At 38.6% G+C, this 16,972-nt stretch overlaps 1 protein-coding gene across 1 annotated transcript in view; it reads right to left on the reverse strand.

Moving 5' to 3' along the window:
* Window positions 1-16,972, reverse strand: part of LOC126334647 (ATP-binding cassette sub-family C member 4-like) — a 261,187-nt gene that overhangs the window by 163,792 nt on the left and 80,423 nt on the right. The window contains exons 6-8 of the mRNA XM_049997092.1: window positions 16,485-16,641; window positions 6,907-7,045; window positions 6,712-6,822 (exon numbers count right to left, since the gene is read on the reverse strand). Of these exons, the coding sequence (XP_049853049.1) occupies window positions 6,712-6,822; window positions 6,907-7,045; window positions 16,485-16,641 (407 nt within the window). The remainder of the gene's footprint in view (window positions 1-6,711; window positions 6,823-6,906; window positions 7,046-16,484; window positions 16,642-16,972) is intronic.

Consider the following 16,972-nt stretch of genomic DNA (forward strand, 5'->3'; position numbering starts at 1 on the left):
GTCGCTAGATATGGTGATATTGCTGCTAGTAATGGTAAAAATCTACCTTCATGTTCTGTTAATCCAGAGCCTGTTTCTTTTGTGTTAGATATTCAGTGATTTTTCCACAACTGGAATTCATAATGCAATAAGAAAATTTCCACTAGTTTTTTATCTTTCTTTCTTTTTGTGCATCAGTTAAAAACTGATAAATACTAATCATTATTTAATTTAATTTTTGTAGATTTTGGTTTAGTTTTGTCACTTGGTTGCAAAGTATAATCCAACTAAACTTATTTATCAACACAGATAAAAAAATTATAACGATTAATAACTTTATAATACCCAAACATTTTCATCAACATCTAAACCAATTCCTAATTTTCATTTTCCATAGATTGTACCTCTTTCTGCAGTTGCAACTATTTTTTCTCATAATGAAGCATCACTTGAATGTATTCCTTCCTTTGCAGCTAATTGAAGTTCTTTGTCAGGTTAATGACTAGAGTCTCAATGCCTATGATCACAATAAGTGGTTTTATGTTGTTTGCAGGCTCCATCTAATTTATATGTTCTTGCATCATCACTAGCTGATCATCCATCTAATGTGATCCCAGGACAACATTAATTACAATCAGGAAGATGTATTTCAAATGGAAATTTGTTAATTAATTTATTCAAAATGAAAAAAACATTGATCTGCTTAACGTTTTTTATGTTTAAAGTTTACATTTGGTGTTTACATATTTTTCACTTTTTCAAAATGGGCCAGGAAAATTATTCAAAAATCTACTTAAATATGGACTTCCTGTAGGATTATTGATAATAAAGTCATCGAATTTATTAGTAAAATTCCACATTATTCCAACTTTTTCATTGTGATAATTTCTATTTCCAACTAATTTTTCTCCATGAATTACTGTTAATCTGTTGGTTATATCTCCAACACCATTCATCCAAACATATTTGAGGCTTTCTCTGAATATTTCGTTATTAAAACTTTACGTTTTATCTCAGGTGATTATATTTCTGAATAATCAGAAAAATCTATGTTTGATCTTTTAAGTTTGGGAAATACGCATCAACAATCTTTTATTCAAGTATTTATAGTCCTTACCTGTATCCAATTTTATTTCATTTGGGTTACTCTCAGAATATAATGATCCCGAATTATGTATAACATATCTGCATAATAAGATAAATGAACACTGTCAAATTTTTCACTTATATCATCTGTAGTAATCTTATCCTTTCTACAATAATCTCCATTGAACTCAACTGGTAATTTATCAGTTTAAATTTATTTAAGTATTTCAACATGTCTCAATCTGAAAACTCCATCTTTACTAAGATTAAAATACTATAACATTATTTCACTAACATTTATTTTTTATAGCATTACTATCCATTATTTTTTGTAGTGGCTGTTCTGATTTTACATTTAGTCAGTTCTTCATACTTCTCCAATACATCCTGTGTTTCTGACTCCTTGAATGTTGTATCACATTGTGGACTTCAATCAGATTTAATTTCTGGTATATCTCCAATATCTTCTGTGATGATAGGAACCATTTGTTTTTCATCCTCTGTGTTTTCTTCAATAGCTTTCAGAATATTATCATGTAAACCTTCAATTCCTTATTTTGCTAGTGCAGTACTATCCATTACTGGTTGATCGTCTTTTTTATATTTTTCATATATATTTTTCTGTGTCAAATTTTGCAAACATTTATTCAAAATGAAAAAAACATTGATCTGCTTAACGTTTGTTATGTTTGAAGTTTACATTTGGTGTTTATGCAGTCTTGAAAATCTGAATTTCATTTCTGAACTTACCTTCTGCAAATGCTACTATTGAGTTATCTAGACATTGATCTAACGCGAAAATTTCATCACTATTTTCAATAAAAGTAGCATTTTCGTTCATTATGATTGTCTTCAAATTTTTAAAGCTTTTTGTAAATTGTGAGTATTTTGCTTGATCTAAAATTTTGGAGTAAATGTACAATAATTTTAATCCAACTATCCAGGAGCTAGAAAATAATTATCAGTCATTAATTATAATATTTCCACAACCAATTGGTCATTATTATTGCACATCACACAGAATTAGGTAAAAGTTAAGTTTTTGATTTCTTTTCTGGAATTCTTATTTTTGGTTCCCAATTTGTCATCTATTTAAATAAATTTTTGTTAATATACTCCATTTGCCCATCTGATTTGAGGGATAAATGATCTGTTCTTAATAAAATTATTAACTGTTCCAATATGAGAAACTTATAAAAATTTATCATTGATTGGTTTCTATAGAACTCTTTTAGCTCCAAAAATTACATCAAAAACTAATAAAATTTACTATGAAGTAGAAACAACAGAAATTCCTATAGGTCAGAGTAGTTTAAAAAATTTAGAAAAATTTATTCATTCGAAAAACCCAAATGCCCACATTAAAACTGCTTAAATTTTAAAGAGGGTTAGTGTTGAGAGTGATGTTAAATTATATATGGATATTATAGAAGTTATATTGCAAGTGTGCTAGATTTTAATAATCAAATTATTGAAGCTAATAAAAAACTGTTGGAAATGATTTTCCCATAATTATTCCATTTGGATGAATAAAAATAAATTTTAATCAAGCTGATTAAATGTTTGTTAAACTTATCATTTTAATAGAGAAACTAGTATTATTTCTTCATCTAAACCAAATGCTGGATTGGGAGGAACAATAATTTATGAACCATGTTATCCTGTTGGCATTCCTGTTGTTGAACCTAATTAAAAATTGGTATAACAGATGAAAATGAGAATGTGATTGACTTCAATGTTGTTTGTGTAAAATTGTTTAAAAAGGTCTTAATAAGTTTTATCCTTAATAGATCATGAGAAAAATCGAGAGTTATTTGTTTTACTCATTTCCTGTGAAATAAAGAACAAAAAATACTTTAAATGCACCCAACAAGGATACAGAGATTGAAATAAATATTGGTGATAGATGTATGCACAATTTACATCAACTTTAGAATTGGTATAGCTAATTGTGAGGGGTTATAATCAGTCATCAAACATATGACAGAAAATCCAATTAAAAATTAATCGCTAATTGTGTGGAAAAACTTCGATTTTGTGACCATAAAGAAAGAAAATAACATTTTATCCAAAATTGAACAGCCATTTATTTCCATCAACAGCTATGTTATATTTGCCTTCATCTGTTACTGATAAAATACGCTTAGACATATTCTTAATAATGGTAAAATAAGGAGTAATAAAACGAGGTACTTTATCCACTTGGACTACTTGGCGGATTTTTTAAAGATTGTAAAGAAATTATGCGGGAAGATCGTCTAAATCTGATTTTGACTAGGTCTTCTAGAGCTGGAGATGCAATACTTAGGTGGCCAGATTATAATGGCGATGGAGTTGAAATTAAACATAAACTTCCTCAAGAAAGAGGAATTGTAATGAAATCACTGCATATTCGGGTACCAATAGTTAAATATGAATCAAATAACAATGAGAAATTATTCTGAAAAATCCAAAAATTTCGATTACTTTTTATGAACTACAAACTGTAGAAGTTGCAGGATTGAGTGGTAAGAGAAATTTTGAACTTGATATCACAAATTACTATACCTCTGCAGAATTTGATATGATGGTATGCCATATTTTGTATTTGTTACATTTCAGACTAAATGTAAGAATAATCAGTTATTTGACTGTTCATTGTTTGACCAAGTTAAGTACAGAAAATGTACTTGAAAAATGAAGGAATCTCAGTTCTCCCACAGGACATGTGGAATATTAAATCACCAAATAATGTTCTCAATGCGTATGATGTATTTCTCGATTGTAAACTAGTTACACTACTCAAATGTGACACTGAGATAACTCCATATGATTTCATTTCAGATTCTCCAATGTATGTGTTTAACATGGCTTGCAGAAAGAATATTGTAACTACAAAGAAAGCAACTATGAAACTTTGCACAACTTTAAAAAAAAATTTCTTCAGTTAGTTTAGCACATGTAGCAATGTACGGTAATAAAATTTAACTTACAATGCACAGTACACAATACTTATTAAAAATTTTTAACTACACAAACAAATAAAAAATCAGAAATAGTTACAGCAGTGTTAACGTCATGTTTACATTTCTTTTGGAAGTATTTCCAGAAAGACAGAGGAAATAAAAACTGAAAAAATTACTATATCAGTTTAAATATGATATTTCAGATAGCTCTTGTTATGAAGATTACAACAGCATTTTCATGACCGGTGTGGCCGAGCGGTTCTAGGCGCTACAGTCTGGAACCGCGTGACCGCTACAGTCGCAGGTTCGAGTCCTGCCTTGGGCATGGATGTGTGTGATGTCCTTAGGTTAGATAGATTTAAGTAGTTCTAGGGGACTGATGACCTCAGAAGTTAAGTCCCATAGTGCTCAGAGACATTTGAACTATTTTTTATTTTTTTTTGCAATAGCATTTTGAATTTCAAAGTCGGTTAATATTTGCATGAGATCGATGTTTGAACCTTACATATCCATACGACAACATAGGTCTTGTCATTGTAAGTCTTCTAAGAGCGCTGACAGCTCTGGGAATTTACAGCTTGTGTTTATCTGGCAATGTGTGGCCTCTAGATAAGGTAATACTGACCTAGTGTAACAGTGTCGACAGTGTTGACGTCAGAGGAAATGAGACGACACCATGTGTACTGGCTTTTCCCTCTTTGCTCTGTCTCGTTTAGACGTTCTGTCTTCGCTATTTGCCAAGTGGTTCATTCGTAGATGGTGCTGGAGCTCTTACTATTTGCAACAGTACAGTAATATACTTCGTTTTTAAGGTGTAATATTCTTTTTAAATCTTATTTTGAGTGTTATAAGAGAATGTTACAAATTATGTATATTTCATCACTTCAAATTAAATACAAAAATGTGAAGAAAATAATTTATTTACACTCAAAATAAACTGATGAAAATAACATTTTTAGAATGTAAGCTGTGATTCAGGTGCCAACAATACATACAAACTGCGATCAAATACATTTACTCCCGGAGTGTCCCAGGCCAAGAGTATTTTGTTCTTTTTTTTTAAAAAAAATCTCATTTTGTTCGCTCCTGTTCGTTGCATCTGCTTGGGGCGGACGTCGTAAGACATCCGTTTAAGTTCGTTGTTGATCGATTAACTCAATTTTTTTTTATTACAGAGGGCAGCTGCCCTCTGACCGAACACGCTGAGTACCATGCCAGCAGAGTGGGCTGTTCACGCAACACATTTAGGATCATGGATCAACAAGTCACTGCTGTTCGAGCTCTTTACCCTCAATTCGAGATGACGGGACCAGATACAAAGGACAATTTACCTGGACTTCGCGATGGACTCCGAAAACAACCAGAGGATGCAAATGAAATAAAGGCAGTAAACACAAGAAAAAGCCCTCCAGCTTTTCTTAAGATAGTGCCGAAAGTCTTAGGACTTTCTGAGAATGAATTTTTTATTTAAATTAATGCTAACTGCCTAGTTAAATAATAAAATATGCTGCACTAGAGAGCCAGTAAATTTTTAATATGAATTAATCTTTGTTAGAATTAATTAAATTTTTTTCTTACATGCACTTTTTATAAAAAAAATATTAAACTCATTTTCTTACTTTCAATGTTCGATAAAAAATATTTTTTTTATAATAGGTGAATGAGATAAGAAAAAATATCACTGTAATTAATTTTTTTGAGTAATTGATAGTAAAATAGACGTTTTTAAATGCGTATAAGTGAATATTGATACAAAAATTTGAGTATAGTATGTACCGAGTACCGGTCCTTGGTAACTTGAATCAGTCGTACCGCGATCCAGGAATTAGCCACATGGGCTGCCTAACAACTTGTCTGTGTGCTAGGCACACCGGACCTGCACCTGGAGCTAAGGTTTGGGATGGGATTTCATATGACAGCAGCAGCACTGTCGTGATTATCCCAGGCACACTGAATATAGATTGGTACAACAGTCTGCCGATTCGACCTGTTGTGCTGCCACATGATCAACAATCCACGGGTGTTTTCCAAACAGGATAACGCCCGCCCACATACCGCTGTTGTTGATGTGTTGCCTTGGCCTGTTAGATTACCAGGTCCCCAATGGTACACATATGGGACATTATCGGACGACAACTACAGCGTCATCGGCAAACAGCTTTAACCGTCCCTGTACTTACCGGCCAAGTGCAACAGGCATGAAACTCCATCCCACAAACTGAGGTCCGGCATCTGTAGAACACAGTGCATACACGTTTGCATGCTTACATTCAACATTATGGCGGCTACAACAGTTATTAATGTAACACCCTTTCACATCTTCAATGGTTTATCTCGCGCTTACATTAACCTGTGTTTTTGCGATGTTAATCACTTAAACAAGTTTTCTAGGCAAATTTATTCCAGAAATATCTGTATTCTACATTAATTATGTTTTGGTGTTTCGACTTTTTTGATATTTTATCTAGAATTGTCAGCCTATGCAAAGAATAAATTATCTGGCAGACCAAGAGCCCAAGTCTCTAAAAACGATAGTCTTTTGGCAGTTTCCGAATACGCTTCTTCCTATTCGGCGATAAATTGTCCAGGACGCATTCCTAGTACTTTTAAATGACATGGCACCTACGGTCAGCACAAGACATTGACCCATTAACACCAAGAGACCTTGAAAGTCGATTGTATCTGGAAAATGGGTACTTACCTCGATACGGCGGACAGAAATTCGGGCCTCTTGTACTGTTGCAATGCCCATGGGAAACATAATGGCTAAGGAAGCGTTGAGGACATTGTAGAAACGAGCCATTGCGAATATCTAGAATACAAAAGAACAAAGCAGTTGCGTTATTGGTGCGCTACTTGTGGGATGAATCTGTAACAAAGGCACATGCATATATACCTGATCAGGACCTGCAATTTTGCCACCCAAGAAGTATGCCAGTAATGTGACGAGGAGAGAGGACCTCTCTATGAAGACGGCCGATGCCAAAAGAAAGCTTCTGAGGTAGGCTGCGTGTAACAGCTTGTGCACTTCAGACCTAAAAGCAGTCAACAGGCAAGTCCAGTTTTCAAGTTGCTGTTAAGTAGTTTGGGTGCGCGCTAGGCCAAGTTAATTGTCCATTCATGTGCTAATTTGTTCCTTCCATAATTAATTCATTCATTATTATATTCTATGGATTCCTTTATGGAAGATGTTGTTCTGGGAATTGAAATGAACCAAGATGTACATTAGTAATGGGAAACACCATGTATGAATTGTATTAATGATTAAGTATCTTTGAACAGCTAGCTGTTTGTGGCTACCGAGACACAGTTAACGTATGAGGATGTGCTGAAAAGTATCGTCTCCGAATTTTTATTTAAAAAATCTTAAGACTTTTAAAATACAAATGCCGATGTTAAAAGTTTCCGCTTGCTGCTGCGTATATGCAACGTAGCGCGATTCTGATGCTGGCATATAAGCAGCGACATGTAAGCTAGGCATTAGTGTGGCATTCGTGCCTGCAGTAAATGCGGTAACGCGACTATGGCAACGTTATTAACAAAGGCTTTCAAATAGGACCAATTGGCTGCTGACCCCAACGCTGGTAGCCATCGGAGAATATGGGGCAACATATCTGTCGAAAATCACCGTTGGGGAGTAGTGTGCGACGAGGAGTGCTGTTCTTTCATGAGAAGGCACGTCCCAGTATAGCAAATGTCGTAACGCAGAAGTTACCCCATCTCAAGTGGGTGACATTCGAGCACTCGCCCTGTAGTCCTGATCTTCTCCGTGGCATTATCATGGTGTCGGTTACTGGAAGGACGTCTTGAATGATCAGCGATTCCTGTCGGACGAGAATGTGCAGCAAGCAGTTTTACGGACTTCACGCATCAGGCCACGCTGCTTTACAAAAGGAGAATCTTCAACGTGATGCGTCTGTGGGATGATTGCCTTTACGCTTATTGCAACGTTGCCTGACTGGCATACTGTTCCTGGTCTGTACGGCCTTCGAAGAGAAACTTTTTGATCCCTCCTTATAAAACGAACGTTATTAACATTCTACATCTTTATTCGTGATATCTACTGATAGTCATGCAGGATTAGCTGCAGTCCACGTTGTCAATAGATAAAATTGTCCGATGTTTTAGCTACTATTGCAAGGGGCCTTCCCCAGGGCTTCGTACTGAACTGAGAGAGAGACTTCAGACGCACCAGGTTAGCAGTATCGGAACACCAAGATGAATGCGATAAAGAGATAATATTCTGTAAAGTCCACGTACTGGTGAAACAGCCATTTACATTGAGAAGGAAGATCAGAGAGGCCACAGAAATAGCCAAGTGACCCGCCAACATGAACAGAGAGGAAGGGTATAGGCTTCTGGCACCATGGCTGCCAACACTGACAACGCAATGGGAAGACAGCGCGAGAAGCATCTCACAAAGAGGCCGGGAGACCGCGGTGGTCGCACCTACACAGATCACACCTGGGAACAAGTAAACAGCGCTACGTCACAGTCACCGCCCGTTTCTTACTCGCCTGTTTCCACCAATGGAAAGAAATAACGTAAACACCAATCAACTACGTCTCTATCCATCATTGACAAGGAATAATACAAAGACCACTAAGGAAGGCCCAACATCTCTCCTCCTATCATCAAGTACCCTATCAAACTACGTAAACAGCTTTCTTCGTTACTATACAAATCTATAGACACTGTCATTCAGCAATCAGCTCAGCACAAAGTCCTGAGGAAGGTCACTTACAATACTGGCCAAATTGTCGGACAATTTTGTAGACTGACAACTCGGTCAACAGCCCAGAGAATTTTATTGACAGTGACAACGGCCGCGGAAGCCTACGCTTACATCTTCCTACACTTCACTTTGATAGTTATGAAGCGGAGAAAGCAGAACTGAGGTTGTGGCTTTGTCAGCAATGTCAAACATTTTACAGTCACTGAGTCAACAAACTAGTTTCTTGTTCGGAGAAACGTGTTCGTCTCCAGACTGTCTATGTTGAGAACCAAATCTGTAGACTAGAAAGATTGTCACAGAAAAACTACGAGGCGTTTCCTTTCAGAACAGCCTCGTAGTAACACTAACAAGAAAGCTGACACTTTGGAAAAATCTGCTGACTCTTCATTTTTGATATTCAGGTGTCTACCATCTCCTGTTGCTACAGGTTTTTATCGATATAATTAAGAGGAATCGTCAGTCCTTGATTCAATGTAATCAGATAATTTACAGAAGGAGTCACTAGAGAAACATGATTTCAGTTTTCGTCTGAAATAATATATATCTTCTATTTCTTGCTCTGTATCAGAATCCACAGCGCTGTTTTGAATGCCTTTTTCCACAAGGGAAATCTGCATTGACATAGAAGTTTTACACCACAAAAGAACTGAGAGTAGTTTTAGTTATTAGCAGATAATGCATAAAGTAGATGATAACGAAGCAAGACTAAAGGGCAAGAAACAGCTTGAAATTAGCCAGCACGTTAGCAACTAACAAATATGTCGAACTGAACTTCCTAACAAATATGTCGAACTGAACTTCCTGATTACGTCTACTTACACATACGTACTCTCTCTGCCACCATATGGCCCGTGGCGTAGGGCATCTTATTCCAATGCTAGTTATTTCCTTTCGTATTCCACTCGCAAATGAAGGGAGGGAAACACATCTGTATATATATGCCCCCGTGAGTACCCTAATATTTCATATCTCGCCTTCGCTGTCCGTACGGTAAATGTACATTAGTGAGGCAGTATAACAGTTGCATATGCCTGTACTCTAAACTTTCTCAATAGCGTGTCACGAAAAGAACGTCGTCTGCCCTCCAGAGATTCCTACTTTAGTTTCTGTCTTACTGGCGGGATGCTAATGAATCTAGTACCAAGCCAGTGAATTGCTCCAATATTTTCCCTTAAAGTGATCTGGTGGTGATCCCAAACAATCGAGCATTACTCAAGAATGGGTCACACAATTCTTTTATACGTGATCTTTATAGACGCGCTGTACTTTCCTAGAATTCTCCGAATAGTCGAAGTCGACGGTTCGCCTCACCTACAACCCACCTTTTTTGCTCGTTCCTTAAAATATCTGTTTGCTACGTTACACCCAGATTTTTAATCGACGCGACTCTGGCACTGTATTTAGACATTACAGGATTGTTTCTCCTGCTCATCTGTGTTATCTTGCATTTCCCTACATTTAGAGCAAGCCGCCGTTCATCATGTCAAATGGGAATTCCAAGTCATCCTGTATCCTCCTGCAGTCACACAACCACGACACTTTCTCGTATACTACAGCGTCATCAAAAAACAGTCACAGATTACTGCTCATCCTGTTCTTTAGATCGATTACGTATATAAAGAACAGGAGCGGCCCTGTCACACTGCCCTGGGCCATTCTTGACGATGCCCTTCTTCTGCTGTACGGCTGACATCCAGGAGACCGTACTGAGTTCTATTACTTCAGAAGTCTTTGAGCCACTTACGTATTTGAGAACTAGTTCTGTTTACTGGGACTTCCTTAATACTTTGCAGTGAAGCAGCACGTCATACGCTTTAAGCAAATCCAGGAACGTGTAACCTGCCTGATCTCCTCGATCCACCAATGGTTCTCAGGATATTATGAGAGAAAACAGCAAGCTGCTTCCCACGACCTTTCTAAATCCGCACTTTTTGTGGCCAAAACTTTTTCTGTTTCAAGGAAAATTATTACATTCCAACTTAGAATATGCTCAAGAAATCTGCAGTAGAGGGACGTTAAAGATAATGGTCTGTGAAAGTAATGTATTAAGTTATTTAAGGAATAATGCACTAAAGTAGCAATGAACTACATTCTTTTTCTACTAACAAATTTACAAGCATAAGTGTATTTCTCATGTAAAGCTAAAATTCATGTATTCCATGTGTCAAATGCTCAGTCACTAATTAATTTGTATAATTACCAGCTGTGTGTACCTAAGGTATCACATAGAATATACCGCAACTACCGACAATAGATTAAACAAACAGCTGCTGAATATCATGTACTGTTCTGACTTGCAACACTCCCATTAATATATCAATACACACAAACACAGTAAACATACATAGGTACAAACCATTTCAGATGAGAATAGCTCGAGGTTCTACCTTCTCACCTGAAATAGGTAGAAATAGGCCATTACCAACCAACATGCTACATAGGCCATATTAGACATTCAGATACAGTATATCATTTCCCTCTACAGATTGCAAATTATTTCCACAGCGCTCATTGTATTACACTTCTTTTCTTTTTCTTCGACATTTGCATGTATAAATTATATTCTCATCAGCTAGACAGAAACAAATTGTACAGAACCATTTTAACAACTGTTAAGCATTCAGTTCGCTGTAACCTTAGAGAAATTTTTATATTATATTCTTTATATTATTTAAAAAACATTAACAACTGTGTACCAATAACATTGTAATACTGAGAAGTGTTTGGTGTTGGATTGAGAAGCATCCGATCCACCTCAAATTTCAAAGCGGTGGGTTACTCTGTACTGTTAATGAAATAAATAAATAAACATTGGTCCATAAGTCTGCGGCCCCATTCTTTTACCCGTTCATGTACAGCAATCACTTTCTCTTCTGTCCAATCGCTTGCGCCTTTGATCTGGGTGAGAGGTTCGAGATAAATGTAAGCAGTTAGGGACCATAGTCGAATTGGAATTACTTATATGTTTTCAGCTTATTGACTTATTTGTGACTTGTTTCCAAATTTTTCATTTGATCCTCATCTCAAGGGGTATGTATTTCTATGTCCTACATACGGGATTTTGAGCGGTGGTTAAACGATGGCATGTCTGTAGGATCCTTCTACATGGATGATTTTTAAACGCGTAATTTAAGACTCCGGGTTCTCTTTTGCTATCTGTTATTGCCGCACCAGAATGTTCGACGAGAGACTGAACAGAAACGTTTGACCCGCTTAACAAAATTACGTAGGACCAGAAATTCTCTTCAAGATTTTTCGCTAAAACGTGTTGGTGAAGTAACTGTGCGCTTCACGTACTGATCTTTTTATATGTGCAGCAATTTCTAGTGACTTTCGCCTGTCGACATTTATCTAGGTTCCTTTATGAACCGAGAGTAAACCTGTCTCTATACCTCACCGTTTTCGGAATTTTGTTATTAAAACGTCGACATTTCTGCTTTCTTTTTTGAACTGAGAGTACAACAGTCTCTGCATTCTCGGTATTTTCCGAATTTTGTTATTGATACATGGTTGGTCTTTTTCGGCCTTAAATCACCACTCCGTACATACTACTCCACAGGTCGATACTCAATTTAAACTATGCCTATGGTTCCACTACATCCATCATATTGAAAATGAATGACACCAATTCACTGTTTAAGTACGTTGCTGACAACTGCTTGCGTGTTATTTCCAGGACAAAAGCCCCCGTAGCCTTCTTGGTGGATTTATTAAGCATAGCAACCATAGCAACTATGATGGCATCATGACCAGTGATCACAAATTCCTGTCTCCATACAGAGTCGGTCCTTAAGGTCAAGACTATTTGTAGCTTCAAGGACTAAAATATTGCATTGTGGATTGTTGAACTAGCTACTCAAATCAGCTACAGCGGTATCGGCTGCAACGCGAACCCGTCACTACGCTGAGGTGGCAGAAGTCAAGGGACAGCGATATGCGCATATACAGATGGCAGTAGTGTCTCGTACACAAGATACAAAAGGGCACTGCCTTGGCTCAGCTGTCATTTGTACACAGGTGATTCATGCGAGAAGCTTTCGGTCTTGATTATGGCTGCACGACGGGCAGTAGCAGACTTTTATCGCGGAATGGCAGGTGGAGTTGGGATAATTAGACATTTCATTTCGGAAACAGTAAAAGAAGTCCGTATTCCGCAATCCAGCGCCAACAGTGAGTCGAGAATACCACATTTCAGGCACTACTTCTCACCAAGAACAAAGCAGTGGCCGACAGCCATTGCTCAACGACCGATAGCAGCTGAGTTCGCGTAGAGTTGTCAGTGCTGATAGACAAGCAACACTGCGTTAAATAACAGCAGAAATCAACGTGATACGCACGACCAGTGTATCGTTAGGGCAGTGCAGCGAAATTTGTCCTTAAAGAGCTATGGCAGTAGACGAATGAGACGAGTGCCTTTCTTAGTGGTACGACGTCCCCTGCAGTGGCTTTCCTGGGCCCGGTTGGGCCCTAGACGGCTGACAACCCGTGGCTTGGTCAGAGGAGTCCTTAGTTGGTAAGAACTCATGGCAGGGCCAGAGTGTGGCGCAGACCACACGGAGACGTGGCCCCAAGGCGCTGTGCAAGCTGGTGGCTGCTCCATAATTGTGAGAGCTGTTTGCATGGAATGGACTGGGTGCTCTGGTCCAACTGAACGAATCATTGACAGGAAATAGCTACCTTCGGTTACGTGGAGACCACATGCACTCAGTCATGGACTTGGTGTTCCCAAACAACGTTGAAATTTTTATGGATGACAATGCGGCATGTCACCGATTGGTTTGAAGAACATTCTGGGCAGTTCGAACGAATGATTTGGCACCTACAGTGACCGACATGAGTCCCATCGAACATTTTTGAGACATAATCGAGAGGTCACTTCATGCACAAAGTTCTGCACCGGCAACAGTTCCTCAATTATGGAGGACTATAGAGGCAGCATGGCTCAATATTTCTGCAGGGATTTCTCACTGACTTGTTGAGTCAATGCCTCATCGAGGTGCTGCACTATGCCGATAAAAGGGAGTCCCACACGATATTAGGAGGTCTCCCATGACTTTTGTCACTTCAGTGCATAAGTACAGGTGAGGAGTATATTCTTGTCGGCAGAGAAGTAGAAGTAGTAACAGCAGAATGGCTCAGTTAGGAGAGCTCTGTGACTTCCAACTAGACTGGTTATTGGATGTCACTTGAGTAACCTTCTAAAATAGCCCAAGTCCGCTGCTGATGACGTGATTGTGTAGTAGAAACGTTAAGGCAGAACTCAGCTAAACCAAGACTAGACAGACCTCCCGTGCTGAGGGAGGCTGTAAAAAATCACATGACATCAGCGGGAGGAATCACATGTCAGTCCAAAAATGCTACCAGCAGTCGAGTTAGTACAATACTTTCAGGAAGTTAAAACGGAATGGTGTCGATGGTCGAGCAGCTCCCCATAAACTATGTATCTCTGTGTTAATGCCAAATGACACTTGAGGTGGTGTAAAGAGCGACGACACTGAACAGTGGGTAACTAGATACGAGTGATTTGGACCGATCAGCAATCCGAAGAAAGTGCTTGGGTTTGGCAGTTGTCTAGAGAACGTTACCTACCATCATGTGTAGTACCAACAGAGAAGTATGGAGGAGGCTGATTGTCGTAAGGGGGTGCTTTTTGTGATTATCGGTCTTCATCATTTCCAGCAGCCTCCTTTGTGAACTGAGGATGGCTTCAGAACCCAGCCGACAGGTGTCTTTGGTGTTGACATGAGCGCCGACGTTCTTACGACAGCACCCTGAAACCTCAATAGATGAACGCAGTGTCTCTTCCAGACCTGGGATGAGACCCCCTGCAGACATATCGAGCTCACTTTGCATTTCTTTCCAATCCTCGAGTTCTTGATAACTATCAAGCCCGTACTCCTGCGTGCCTGCTTTGAAGCTGCTGAAATAGATACCACTTGTCGGCTTGTAGAAAGAATGGGACAATCCCCCACATTTATTGTATGCCCCAGGGATGCATACAGCTTGCAAAATGCCACTCACCCTGCTGTGACTGTAGTTCCCCAACATCGTCTCTGGTGGAAGGTGCCTCGGCAGCAGAGCCCATGAGCGAAACAAACGACACTTGAGGTGTGCCATGCAACGCACCAGCTTCGCCACCAAAATTGTGTCTCAAGGAAGCAGCCTGAAGACGGCTGACTGTGGCCAACAGCGCCTCAGCTGTTAGCGAACTGTAGCTGTAGTCGAGTCAGTATAAAAAGATCCTCTATAGTTTCATTAGGCTGGGTCTCGCAGTTTCTCATACCCACTTCTGCCATCACGTAATACGATTTTTTAAGTATTAACGGATCTCTGTAGATGGCTATTGCTTTCACCTGCAGCCATTTGCTGTTCACAGATGAAATCTGGCAACAGTCTTGCCAGCTCTCAGGGATCTTCTTACGCTGGCTCGATTACAGCTTCTCGTGCTTCTGTACACAACACCCAGATGCCCTCTTCATAATACTCAACTAGAATAGCTATCATAGGTAACAAAAAGCGAACCCTGTGGTCTTTCAGACAAGAATTTGTAGTACTCATGTTATTAAAAACACCAACGCAAGCTAGTACAGTGAGACTGTCATTGAAACCAGTTCATTGAACGCTGACAGACAAGTAATTTTTCTATGTGGTGACTTCAGTTTGTCTCGTTAAGAGATTTAACGCTCACGGAAGTATACATAGTTTTTCATGTAGTCTATCAATATTAATGTTTATTTCTGCTCCCAATGCTTTCAACTGTCAGCTGGAATGCGGGTGTATTTATGATGTTGATTAGTAAACTTCATCTGCAGCAAAAACGGCAGTTCAGTTGAAACTACACGTTTACTGTTAATTTTGATAATTAATTTTGTTTCAACTAGGCGTTTCAGAAGCGTAAACATTGAGTAGGGGGTGGATTTATGTCTATTAACAAGACATGTATGGATTATCTGTACGACCATTAGGTTACAACTGGGACTTTCTCCAGTGGTCACAGGATCCTCTTCCTCTCGTGTGACCCCTGGTGGCACAGGTTACTCCAAAGTCGCACACGTAGGACACACATGTCTTATTAATAGGCATAAATCTGCCTAATTATGAAGGTTTTGAATGGTTTTTTAAAGTAAGTGTTGATCATTTTTGTAGGTTATAAGCGAAAGTGAACTCAAAAGAGAAGTTTGTGCGACTTAATATTTCACGTTACCACATCGTGAGATAATTTTTATTCCTCTGGTGTAGTTAGCTAATGTGACAGTCTGGTCCCAGTTATGATGATAAGGCTCTATCCGTCCATGGGGGAAAACGTGAATGCCGCAACATTTTAATCCACAATTAGAATGTTATAGTCTCATGAAGAGCTTGACAAGCTTGCAGAATACCCAGCAGGATAGTTCTTTTTGACACGCACAGACAGTTAAAATAATTCAGGTGTAATAGTCATGGAAATATCTCCACCTTCCCACTATTCAGAAAGGAATATTTAGAATTTTTGTGCAGCACCATGTCATCAACAGGGTGCAGAATAAGCTCTATCTAGGAAGTAATTTGAATCGTATGACGTGCACACTTAAAAACAGACGCCATCAGATGAGCTCAGTCTGGTACTGGTTATGTAACAATAAAATTTAACGAAACACTTGGTAACATCCAGTGTTACATACTGACGTCCATGGGCTCAGCATGTCTATGTGCATTGTAATTTCATAAGTACTGTGGTTTGTTAACATACAATCACTTACTTCCTGGCCGTGGCCACTAGCTTGGCGAAGGGCCTCTCCCAGGCGTACATCTTGACCACCTGTATGCCCTGCACCAGCTCGTTCATCATGCGCATCCTCTCGTCAGTGCGGACGGCCACTCGCTTGCGGAACCGCGCTGACAGTCTCCCCATGTACGCTGCCAACATAAATCACGGAATGTGCTGCGGGTATTACCTGAAACATTACTTACAACAACAAAACCTTCAAGTGAAAGTGCTACGGACCGCGCTAGTTAATGGGTGCCAAGCATGGCATGTTACTTACATAAGGCTTTGAGGCAAGTTACACAGTTACAAATCTTACTATTAATAACGAATGAAAATATTTGTGTTATTAGACACGAACCTGAAAAGAAAACCTTTGGAAATTATAGTAGTACAGTGTAACTTGAAATTGACTTCTAATCAATGTAACGTTCATTTACAAAAGCAGATTCTTTTGTTTAATAAAGCGAGAAATTGCTTGTA

Source organism: Schistocerca gregaria, chromosome 2, assembly GCF_023897955.1.
Source record: "Schistocerca gregaria isolate iqSchGreg1 chromosome 2, iqSchGreg1.2, whole genome shotgun sequence".
Classification (NCBI taxonomy): Eukaryota; Metazoa; Arthropoda; class Insecta; order Orthoptera; family Acrididae; genus Schistocerca; species Schistocerca gregaria.